This window comes from Chrysochloris asiatica, unplaced genomic scaffold (genome assembly GCF_000296735.1).
Source record: "Chrysochloris asiatica unplaced genomic scaffold, ChrAsi1.0 scaffold00314, whole genome shotgun sequence".
Classification (NCBI taxonomy): Eukaryota; Metazoa; Chordata; class Mammalia; order Afrosoricida; family Chrysochloridae; genus Chrysochloris; species Chrysochloris asiatica.
Window position 1 is genome coordinate 474,231 of NW_006408832.1, and position 12,140 is coordinate 486,370.

The 12,140-nt window shown below is 50.0% G+C and overlaps 1 protein-coding gene across 1 annotated transcript in view; it reads left to right on the top strand.

The window, feature by feature from the left end:
• LOC102834533 overlaps window positions 1-8,933 on the top strand; it is an 18,992-nt gene extending 10,059 nt beyond the window's left edge. Inside the window, exons 2-7 of the mRNA XM_006875226.1 lie at window positions 3,518-3,645; window positions 3,740-3,822; window positions 4,233-4,663; window positions 7,719-7,816; window positions 8,144-8,311; window positions 8,475-8,933. Coding sequence (XP_006875288.1) covers window positions 3,518-3,645; window positions 3,740-3,822; window positions 4,233-4,663; window positions 7,719-7,816; window positions 8,144-8,311; window positions 8,475-8,933 — 1,367 coding nt within the window. The remainder of the gene's footprint in view (window positions 1-3,517; window positions 3,646-3,739; window positions 3,823-4,232; window positions 4,664-7,718; window positions 7,817-8,143; window positions 8,312-8,474) is intronic.
• The last annotated feature ends 3,207 nt before the right edge of the window (window positions 8,934-12,140 follow it).

Genomic DNA, 12,140 nt, shown 5'->3' on the forward strand with positions numbered 1-12,140 from the left:
CTGACCTTCCCACCACCTGGATCTCTGTTCCTCTGTGTTTACCTTCTTTCACACTGTAATTGTTTTGATCATAGACTGACCTCCAGATCCTCTGTTCTTATAATTTTATTCTGCTCTTGACACTTCCATTTGTTGATTGAATTCAAGGTGATGCTGCCATGTATGTCATGCTGTAGTTGTTATGTGTTCTTGCTGGTTCTCAGTCCACAGAACTTCCTTTAGGATGTTTTTCATAGCAGGGTTGACTTTGACAAAATCCCTTAGCTTCTGCCTATCCTGGAATGTTTTAATTACACCATCGCATTCAATTGACAGCTTTGCTGGGTAGAGGATTCTTGGTTGGCAGTTTTTTTCTTTCAGGGTTTTATATATATCTCCCCATTGCCTTGTTGTCTGCATGGTTTCCGTTGAGAAATCCGAGCTTAATCTGATTTGCTTGCCTTTGTATGTTACACTTCTCTTTACGGCAACTGCTTTCAGGAGTCTATCTTTATCTTTGATTTTGGAGAGCTTGATTATTACATGTCTTGGTGAGTGTCTTTTAGGGTCTATCCTTCCTGGGGATCATTGAGCTTCTTGAATGCTTATCTTTTTGCTTTTCAGGATGTTAGGAAAATTTTCTTCCAGAAGCTCTTCAACGATCTCCTCTGTAGACTTGTGTGATTCTTCCTGTTCCAGAATGCTGATAATTCTTAAGTTATTCCTCTTCATGTTGTCAAACATGAATCTTAGCCCTTCTTCAGATTTTTTTTAATCCTTTTTTGTATGTGTTCTTCTATCTTAGTAGTGTTCAGAAATTTATCTTCTAGCTCACTAGTTCTGGCTTCTATCTCTTCAATTCTACTCCTTTGCCCTTTCAGTGTATTGTCCATGTCTGATATTCTATTATTAATCATTTGGACCTTTTTCTGTAGGTTTGGATTGTTTCCAATACTGTATCTATCTTATTTGATTGGTCCTGTAGGGCTTTCCTGACTTCTTCCTTATTTTCTCAACTCCACTGTATAGTGTTTTGATACATTTGATAATCATTCTTCTGAATTCCTTCTCAGGCATTTCCAAAGCCTGCCTATCTTCCAGTATGGAGTGTAGGTCTACTTCCAGCTCATTTGCCTCAGTCACTTTATCTCGTTTTCGGATATGTGCTGATATGGTCATCTGCTTGTTTTGGGGGTCATCTTCAGGAGTTATCTGTGGCCTTAATACTTAGTTGGGTGTGTATTTTGGTATTTTTAATGCTTTCTGATTGCCTCCAAGTAGATGTGATCAGCAGATGGGTTTCCCTTTTCACTCTTCTTCTTTTATCTTCGTGATTCTGTCAGGCGTTCGTGGCTGCTGTGATCCTTCTCCCGCTTGGTCTTGCCCAAGATGGTGGCTCCAGGAGCAGCTGAGCGTCTTGAATTAGAAAGCAATGGATTTCTTGTTTCTGCGACAAATTCCTCTAGCTATAAGCCTTCCAACCTTCTAAATATTCCTTTATATGTGGTTCAGAGTTCTGGCACCATCCCCTGAGCCTGCTTGGTCCGGTATTCTGTGTTGTTGATGATGGAGCTCCTCACTGCACTTCCACCTTATCCACCATTTTGTTTGTTTTCTCCTTCCGTCTTGTTTTGATGCTTTCTGCATTATTCAGCATTTCCCCCAAAGAATCCTTCACAATTCAAGAGGCTTGAATTTTGTCTTTAGTTCCCTCAGCTTGAGAAATGCTGAGTGTGTTCTTCCCTTTTGGTTTTCTAACTCCTGGTCTGTGTACATTTCGTTATAATATTTGCATTTTTCTTCTCAAGGTGACCTTTGAAATTTTCTGTTAAGCTCTTGTACCTCCTCAGTCACAGAAGTAGCAGTCAAGAAATCAAATGACGTATTGCATTAGGGAAATCTGCTGCACAAGACCTCTTTCAAGTTTTGAAGAGCAAAGATATCAGTTTGAGGACTAAAGTGCACCTGATCCAAGCCATGGTATTTTCATTAGCCTCATAATCATGTGAAAGTTGGAAAATGAATAAGGAAGGCCATTAAAGAATTGATGCATTTGAGTTATGGTGTTAAAAAAGAATATTAAAAGTGCCATGGACGGCCAGAAGAACAGACAAATCTTTATTGGTAGACAAACAACAAGAATGCTCATTAGAAGCAAGAGCAATTAGACGTCGTCTCATATTTTGGACATATTGTCAGGATGGACCAATCCCTGGAGACAGACATCATGCTTGGTAAAGTGGAGGGTCAGTGAAAAAGAGGAAGGCCTCCCCTCCCCCCAACAAGATGGACTGGCCCAGTAGTAGCAGCAATGCGCTCAAACTCAACAAGCTTGTGAGGTTGGTGTGGGCCTGGGCAGTGTTCAGTTCTGTTGTGCATAAGATCCCTATGAGTCGGAACCAACTGGATGGCACCTAATAACAACAAATTTGGGGGTTCTCCTGAGCCCCACCTCCCTCTCTCCAGACCCTGGATTTCCAGTTTGAAGCCCCTCTCCTTGGGTGGATTCCTGCAGCAGCCCCTCCCTGCCCAGGAGTCAAGGCTACCCCGCTGCTTCCCTCAAGCCCCCAGATCTTATATAGAGTGATCCCTCAGCCCCACACCATATGGACCCTTCTCCCACCACCTCCTGGGCCCAAGTTCCTGCCCCAGGTCAGCTTTTCCATGACTGGTTTCCATGATCGGGAACTTGCGGGGGGCCGGTTGGGGGTGGGGGACGCTGGGCTCGATGTCCTCTGGTGCCTCATTCTTTGTCCAAATGAGGCCCCACCCCACCCCTACCCTGGCGGGCCTACCAGCACAGTCCTTTGTGATCCCTGCGGAGGGCCAGCTCCCACTCCCACCTCACTCACCAGTATGTCATCTTTGTGCTGCATGAACTTGAGGGGGATGGGTGCCTGCTGGGAGGAAATAAGCCAAACTGTGGGGTCGTGTGCATGGTTCCAGCCCTGCGCCTCTTCTGATAAGCCCTCACAACTCGACCCACCTCAAATCCCTCACCCAATGCAAGCCCTGGGCGCATTGCTAGGTACTTCCAAAGCCACAGCCAGGTCCAGGAGAGTTAAAAAGACACCAGCATCCTCCCTCAGCCATTTGCAAAGGTGGGCAATCCAAGGACAGAGAGGAACAACTTCACAGGATCGGGCCGCCCTCCGCCTGCTGCCAGGCTGTTCCGAAAGTGGTTGCCTGTTCTTATGGCTTCTCTGGAGGTGAAGGGAAGCTAACAAAGCCTCGAATCGCCCCAAGTGCAGTCTGGGTGCGAACCAGGTCTGCTCTGGTTGGGAAGGGGGTCGCCCCTAGGTAGCACCAACCCCAGTGGGATGGATTGGACACAGCCAGCAGGGGCCAAGGCCAGTGTCAGAACTTGAGAGGGGCCCAGGTGCTGGCCAGAGGTGGCTAAGAGGGGTCCAGCACCAGCTGACCACCCAGAAAAGGTGGGTAGGAGAGTGCTGTGCCCGGAGGGCAGGCAGGGCTCATCCTCTGGAGACCTCACATCTTCGAGAATGTGGGCACCTTTGTAATCTTCTCTGAGCCTTAGTTTCCCCACCTGTCAGCTACGGATACTGCCGGGAGTTGTGCCAAGGACACGGGCCTGGCCCCTTCTCTCCCCCTGCCCTTCCCATAAGTGAAGTCTCTCAGAAGGCTCTGCCTGTGGGTGTGCCCCAAGTTCGTCCGTAGTATCTTAAGTACAAGGAAAAGTAATTTGAAAACTGCATTCCATGTTAATAACGGGTTAATCCTGCGTGGTTATTCCCCACAGTACCCTCAGCTGACAAGTGGGAAAACTGGAGGCTCTGAAACAGTTACTAATGTGCCCAAGAGCTTGAAGATGTGCGGCGTCAGGTGAGCGAGCGCCTGTCCCTCACTCAGGGCAGGCGAAGGTTCTGTGTGGTCAGCTGGCGCTGGACTCCTTCGAGCCACTTCAGATCAGCGCCTGGGCCCCTTTCAGGGTTACAGGGTCACCGTCCCACCAGGGTAGACCTGGGTTGCTTCCACTAGCTAGCCGTCACCCGACCTTGACCCACCTTACAAATAGAGAAACTGAAACTCAGGATGACACCAGGCATTGCCAGCGTCACCCCACTGCCAAGGGAATGGCTGGACCTGGGAGCCCTCCTCAGAGCAGCTGAGGGAGACGCCTGGGGCGGGTCCGAGCTGGTAGGACCAGCCCCGCTTTGCACAGACCACCTCTCAGATCTCGGTTTACCTCTCTTGTAGTGGGCAGACATTGCTCACTGCTTACGTCTTTGTAGGCGCATCGGTCTGCCTGTGGCTTCGCCTTTAGAGGCACTTGGGTGGCCCACCCTGGGATCCAGACCTCACCCGGGGCTTCGGGACCCGCAGAGGGCTGGGGGAGCGGGACGTCGAGGGTGGGACAGGGCTGCGGAGCTGGGAGGGGTGGAAGCAGCGCGGGACTTGCAGGCGGGGCAAACTAAGGCGGGATCAGGGCGGGCCCGCGGGAAATTCAGTGGGCGTGTCGGGTGGGCGGGGGTGGTGGCCGTGTCTGGTGGGCGTGGCGTACTCCGGGCAGAGCCGGAAGGTGCCGGGCCCAAGGACACGCACTCTGGCACATTGCCACCCAGCAGCCTAGAACCCCAAGCACCCAAAATGAGCCTTTCCAAGGGAGACGATTCCGAAAGCGAGCCCCCGGTCAAGTTCGTGCGGCGCAAAGACGACATAACCGGTGAGTGCGCGTGCTCTCTGGAGCTCCGAAGAGATCACAGACGACGGGGCTGGTAGCTGGGGGCCCTCATTTGGACCGAGAAAGAGGCACCAGAGGACGTTGAGCCCAGCGTTCTCCTCCCCCCACCCTCAGCCCCCGTATGTTCCTGAACATGGAAACCTGTCCTGTCTTCAGAGAGCTCCCAGCCTCCTGGCCCCAGCCAGCTTCCTTTGACAGCCACCACACTGACCCCGGGCAGGAACTTGGGCCCGGGAGGTGGTGGGAAAAGGGCCCCGTGTGGTGTGGGACTGAGGGCCCACTCTACATAGGGCTCTGGGTGTCCTGTCTCTGAGGGCTTGAGAGAAACCATGGGATCGCCTTGATTCCTGGGCAGGGAGGAGTGGTTACAGGAATCCACCCAAGGGAAAAGGGCTGCAGACAGGAACCACTGACCTTTGCTTAATCCACTGCTCCAGCAGGGTTCCTTCGTTGTTTCTGACTCAAAGGGACCCTGTCTAGAGTTTCTGAAGAATTAAATCTTTGCAGGAGCAGAAAGCCTCATCTTTCTTCCGCAGAGAGGCTGGTGGGCTTGAAACGCAGATCTTGTGGTTCACAGTCCAGTGTTTATCGTATGGAGCTACCTCGCTCCCCATTAAAGGCTTTTGTTGTTGTAGTTGTCAGGTGCCATCGAGTTGGTACCGACTCATAGCGACCCCATGCACAGCAGAATGAAATAATGTCCGATCCTGGGCCAACCTCACTACTGTTGCCACACTTGAGTCCATCAATGATGCCACCTGGCTGATCCATCTCATTAGGGGTCTTCCTCTTTTTGAGAAAGGAAGTTTGGTCATCTTGGCCTCCAAGGACCACTCTGGCTGCACTTCTTCCAAAACAGATCTATTGGTTCTTTTGGCAGCCCATGGCACTTTCAGTATTCTCCTCCAACACCACAACTCAAGGGCATCAATTCTTCCATGATCTTCCTTATTCACTGTCCAGCTTCCGCATCCATATGAGGCTATCGAAAATCCCATGACTTGGTTCAGGCGTATCTTAGTCCTCAAGCTGACATCTCTGCTCTTCAACACTTTAAAAAGTTCCTGTGCAGCAGATTTGTCCAATGCAATACGTCACCTGATCTCTTGACTGCTACTTCCGTGAGTGTTGACAGTTGATCCAAGAAGAATGAAGTCCTTGACAACTTCAATCTTTTCTCCGTTGATAAGTATGTTGTTTATTGGTCCAGTGGTGAGGATTTTTGTTTTCCTGACATTGAGATGTAATCCATACTGAAGGCTGTGCTCTTTAATCTTCATCAGTAAATGTTTTAAGTCCTCTTCACTTTCAGCAAGCAAGGTTGTATCATCTGCATATCGCAGGTTGTTAATGAGTCTTCCTCTAATCCTGATGCCACGTTTTTCTTCATATAACCCAGCTTCTCAGATTGTTTGCTCAGCATATAGGTTGAATAAGTATGGTGAAAGAATACAACCCTGTCTCACACCTTTCTTAATTTTTAAAACATTCAATGTTCCCATGTTCTGTTTGAACAACTGCTTCTTGGTCTAGGTACAGATTCCTCATGAATACAATTAAGTGTTCAGGAATACTCATACTTCGCAATGTTGTCCATAGCTTGTCATGATCCACACAATCGAAAGCCTTTGCGTAGTCAATAAAGCACAGGTAAACATCTTTCTGATATTCTCTGCTTTCAGCCAAGATCCATAGGACATCAGCAATGATATCTCTCATTCCACAGCCTCTTCTGAATCCAGCTTGAACCTCTGGAAGTTCTCTGTCAATGTAGCCGTTTCTGTATGACCTTTAACAAAACTTTACTAGCTTGAGATATTTAAGTGAATCTGTATTTTTTGTTTTGCAAGTGTATATCAAATGTTTTTCCTTTGTTCATTTGTGAAATATAAGAGATCAATGGAGAGCCACAGAGAGGAAGCAGGATAAATATAGTTACAAGGAAGAGATTGTAATCATTGAGCTGAAACAAAGTGTATAATTTGTTAAATGTAAATTTGATAATCTTGTCTATAACACCCAATCACAAAAACATTTTTTTTTTAAAAAGTGCATGAAAGCAAGCCTAATGATCAGGTCAGTAACTTTCAAGTCTGGGTTCCACTGGCCAAAGCAAGGGCAAACCGAAAGTCAAGGAGCAGGGAGGACACTGCGCTTGTGCAGGCGGAAGGGGAAAGAGGAACTGTTATGAAAATTAGTCCGATCTAACATGAGTAAATTTAAAGTGACAGTTTCGACATAAATCCAAATGGCCATCACTTGTCTGTCTGTCATACTGTGGTGGCTTGTAAGTTGCTGTGATTCTGAGGGCTCTGCCACCGGTATTCTAAATAACCAGCAGGGTCACCCATGGTGGACAGGTTTCAGATGAGCTTCCAGACAAAGGTTTTTAGACCCCAACAAAAAGGGTCCGGCGATGCCTTGCTGGTGAGGGAAAATGACTGGAAGGATTGTGGTGCCCAGTTGTAGCTCAGTTCGCAGTTGGGAGTTACACTTAGAGGGAGCAGGTGATCTCAGGGCTCCCTGGTGAGGTGGCTGCCCAGGACTGGAAGACAGAGACCCCTATGAGCATTCAGCTGCACATCCTGCTTCAGCGAGGGGGTGGGGGCAGGAATTCTAAGGGAGTGGGGCTGCCCTCAGCCTGGACTGGGTCTCCACGATGGACGGCAGGCGGCAGGACTCCCTTGTCCCATTGGGCCCCAGCGCCTTGCAGTGACCAGCTAGGGAGGTCAGAAGAGGGGTGCTGATGCCCATTACAGGAAGAGGCTGAAGACAGAAGCTTGGGAGTTGAACGTGGAGCTGGGAAGGAGGTGGGATAGACAACTGTGCTGGAGCACCTCCTAAGAGGGGCTACAGGCTCCCACCCTATAAAGTTGACACCACACAGTTGGATGTTTTCTCATCTGTCCAATGGGGACAAGACTGTGCTTGAGCCGAGGACAGAGGTTTGGAGAGAGAGGAGAGAGTGAGGACAAAGACATGCTGCAGCATGGGTGTTGGGTGCTATAGCCTTGGGTGCTTCCCTCGTCCCTGACAGGAGATGAGTATGAGGACATGGAGCGAGTGGAGATGAGCTGCGGACACGCTGTGGACCCGGGGAGCCTCACAGCCTGGTGTCGGAGTCTGATGGATCAGGTGGGGCAGACACCACACCCAGGGCCAGGACGATGGGAGGCAAAGTTCCTGCCTCCTTGAGGAGAAAAGAGTTTGGGTTCCAGAGGGTGGGGGAGCAGCACCCTGGGTCCAGTCCAGACCCTATAGCTCCATCTTCAGGAGACAGTGAGAACCTACCCAGGCTCGCGGTAAAGGTTGGCACGGAGCTGTGCTGTGGGCGGGGTCTGAGGCGAATGTGCTAACAGTGGCCCCTGTGGCCAGTACAGGGGATGAGGTGGATGGGATGGGGGGACAGGGTCCGGCAGGCCCTGGACACCATGGACAGACTGTCCCTTCCTGTGTTTCCAGGGTTACTTTGAGCTCTACTGTCCTGCTGACGTTGATGGGGGGAAGTGTGGGAACCTGTGGTCCTACCCAGAGGTTCGCCGCTGTGCTGTGCTGAGTAACTCTGAACAGCGAGACTTTGAGAGGGGACTGGCCCTGCTGGCAGCCAAACTCTACTTCGACTTTAAAGAGGTGGGTAGGGGCCTCTCACGAGAGGGTCACCGACCACAGGCTCTGCCCTGCCCTTCCCTGCCCTGCCCTGCCCACAGGGTGGGTTCCAGCCCCAGGGAAGGGGACGTGAGCATCTCTCTGCATTCTCACTGCACTGTTCTGGGCATCCTCCTCCCTCCCGCAGTGTCCCAGCTGCAAGAGCCTGGTGGAGAGGAAGGACCTGACCACCATCCGAGTGCTTTGCACCATCTGCACTTCCACGCTGGGGGTTCCCCATGAGTTCTGCTGGCAGTGCCTGCTACCCTGGAAGGGAGTAGGGATGCCCTCTGACCACTGTGACAATGTGGGCTGCAGGGACTCAAACCTGGATATCCTGGCCTCCTGTAGCACCAAGGATCTCCCAGGCAGCGAGATCCGAGACTGTCCTTCCATCCGGGCCTGCCCCACGTGCGGAATGCTCATTGAACACAAGGAGAAGTGCAAATACATGCATTGCACGCGGTGCCATGTGGAGTTCTGCTTTGCCTGCCTGGAGCTCGCTCAGACCTGCCAGGCCACCAAAGCAGGTGCCTGGTTTAAGTGTTGTGCCAAGCCCCTAGCCCCAAGGCAAAGCCGAATCCCCGTGTGGCACCGAAGACAGTGACAGCTGGTAGGATTGATGATGTTCAAGGCAGGGAGCAGGCAGGAGAGGGAGGTGATGAGGTCAGCTCTGGTCATGGGGAGCAAATCCACACTCTGTCACTGGGACAAGAAGGACTGTGAATTTTTGAGTCACAATAGAGAAACAGATGGACATACATATAGACAGATGGCAGATAAATAGATTAAAATCGTATGCAGGTGCGCCGTAATTTACATGGACAGGATGGAGGCCAAGGCCGTAGCAGGTAAATAAATAAATGACTCACCTGATCATCTCTCTATGCTGACGCATGTAAGCTCACCAACATACCATCACCTACCTGTGAGGGCAGCAGGTAAGGAGGGGTCCTCTAAGCTCTAAGTGTTCTTACTCATGAAGTTCCTTGACGGGGACCTCAGGGCCCTGAGGGTGCAGATCATAGCTTGGGGACGGGATGAATGGTGAGGAGAGGGGCAGAGACCCAAGCTCCACACCAAGTTGCCCATGTACTCACACCTTCCACCTGCTCAGTCCCCTGACCTGTTTGTCCTGCAGACCCAAGCTGTTCTGTCCTCTTCTGTGTCCTCATACCCCCATTCTCTCATCGGAGTGAATTCTGTGTCCTCACGGCATGATCTGAGATGTACCTGTGTCAGGAACCTGGGCAGCATTGACCCTTCCTGGTCCAGATTGAAGCTCTCTGTGGTTGGGGGTGGGAACCCAATGGCTCCAGTAGGCATGTTAGCTGGCACTTCTTCCCTGAGGTGAAGGACACACTTGGGGAACCCCACAGCATCTGTTGTTGGTGGTGCCGTGGCATCGGTTCTGACTCAGTGATCCAACGCACAACAATGAAACACTCCATGTCATCTTCACAACTGGTGCTGAGCTCTGGGTGGCCACAAGGTAACAGGTCCATGGGCTCCAGACCTGATGCCCATACCTGCATGGAGACCCCTAGACACCTCGGATATGACCCTAGCCCTGAGTTCCCTCTGGTCGAGGTGACCCTCTTCCACCCTCCCACCCACTCCTCCCTTGGCCCTTCTTCCTGCCAGTCCAACCCACTCAGAAATTCCAATATGGGGGAGCAACACTGAAAGATGACAGTCCAGCTATCCATGAGCATTGCTGTCCCAGGGGGTCAGCTGACTCCTGAGAATGTGGGGACAGCTGACTTAGGGGGTGTCCTGAGCAAAGTGTAACCCCTAACCTTCTACCTAGGAAGGACCCCCTGTCCCTCGTCTGCTCCCAGCTCTGGCCAGTCAGGCAGTCTGGACTTGAAAGTGTGGAACATCAGGCTGCCCTGAGCTCCTCCCACAGTCCACCCCGTGTCATTGTGTTATGGGGCCAGCTCCCCTCCTGCCCATCATCCCTGAGGAGCCCGTGATTGGGTGGGGGTGGGGGGAGGGCTCAGTTGCCCTAGCCACTTGGCTCTAGTAGAACATTGGTCCTTAAGGGATAATGGTAAGTGCTGTTGAATCAGTTCCACTCAGACCGACTCTGTATAGGGTTTCTGAGGAGTAGCTGGTGGGTTTGAATCACCAACCTTGTAGTTAGCCATCCGGTGCTGATCCCACAGTGCCATCCTAGGAATAATAAGCCCACCATCCAACCCTGGGTTCTCCCGCTCCTGGGTCTGGCACCTCCAGTGATGGTTAATGGTAGGGTTCCATTCTCAGTGGTTTAGGAAACATGGGACTGATTGCTCTTCCATATGCACTGTAACATGATGTCATCAGCCATTCAGTTGAAAGAGGAGTTTTCTTAGGGGTTTGGCCTGCATCCTATATATGAATGTTCTAATATATATATATATGAGTGTTCGATCCTATATATATGAGTGTTCAATCCTACGTATGAGTGTTAGATCCTACGTATGAGTGTTCGATCCTACGTATGAGTGTTCGATCCTACGTATGAGTGTTCGATCCTATGTATGAGTGTTCGATTCTATGTATGAGTGTTCGATCCTATGTATGAGTGTTCAAGCCTACATATGAGTGTTTGATCCTATATATGAGTGTTCGATCCTATATATGGATGTTCGATCATATGTATGAATGTTTGATCCTATGTATGAGTGTTTGACCCTTTGTATGAGTGTTCAATCCTATATATGAATATTTGACCCTATGTATGGATGTTGGGTCCTATGTATGGATGTTGGGTCCTATGTATGGATGTTGGGTCCTATGTATGGATGTTCAATCCTACATATGGATGTTCGATCCTACATATGGGTGTTCGATCCTACATATGGATGTTCGATCCTGTGTATGGATGTTCGATCCTATATATGGATGTTCGATCCTACGTATGGATGTTCGATCCTGTGTATGGATGTTCGAGCCTGTGTATGGATGTTCGATCCTGTGTATGGATGTTCAATCCTACATATGGATGTTCGAGCCTATGTATTAATGTTCTAGCACAACTCGGGCTTTGCTCTCAATCCTGTGTCTGACTTGCCATCATCTGACCTCTGCATCTTGGTATGTGAGCCAGCAGCCCTCACTGGCCTACACGTTTTGGAGTTTGTTCACCTAAGATATTTGATGCTGAGGGTGGTTCTAAAGAAAACGAAAGTCATCACAAAGATGAGTCTTCTGAATTGGTTCTTAAGCCTAGCTAGTCTGAAAGGTACCGATGACTCTGCCTCCAGTAGGGAGAGGGACTGTGACCCATGGCAGGAGGTGGCAGTAGGAATACGTAAAACACCACCACTTGTAGATCCAGTATTGGTGAGGAACAAGCCTTTGGGTGATCAGAAATTTGATACTTTCCTACAATTTCATCAGCTTGAGAAGTACCAGGAATCCTGTTGTCTGGTCCTACTTACACTTGAGAAAGTGGTGAAAGAAAGACATGGGCTCTGGGTTTCAGAGTCACAGTTCGAGTGCTGCATACAAGACCTGAAGGAGAACCTTACTTTTTATAGTAACAGAGCTGATCGTGCTGAAAACTAGACCCAGAGTGGCTGAGTTGCCATGTGAATTGATTTTCCAACCTTAAATGGTGTGATCAAGTAAAAATGGTTGGGAAGAAGCAATGAGACTCTGATGTTGGGATGGGGACTTATGGACAGGGAATCAGGAAGTGGGGGCCACTGAGCCCCCACATTCTGTTGGTCCACCCTTGCTAACAGATCCAGCCGTTACTCCCATCTGGAGAGATTGCTCCATCTTTGTCTGATACGCCCTCCGTCCAAGTAAAACCAGTATTCCA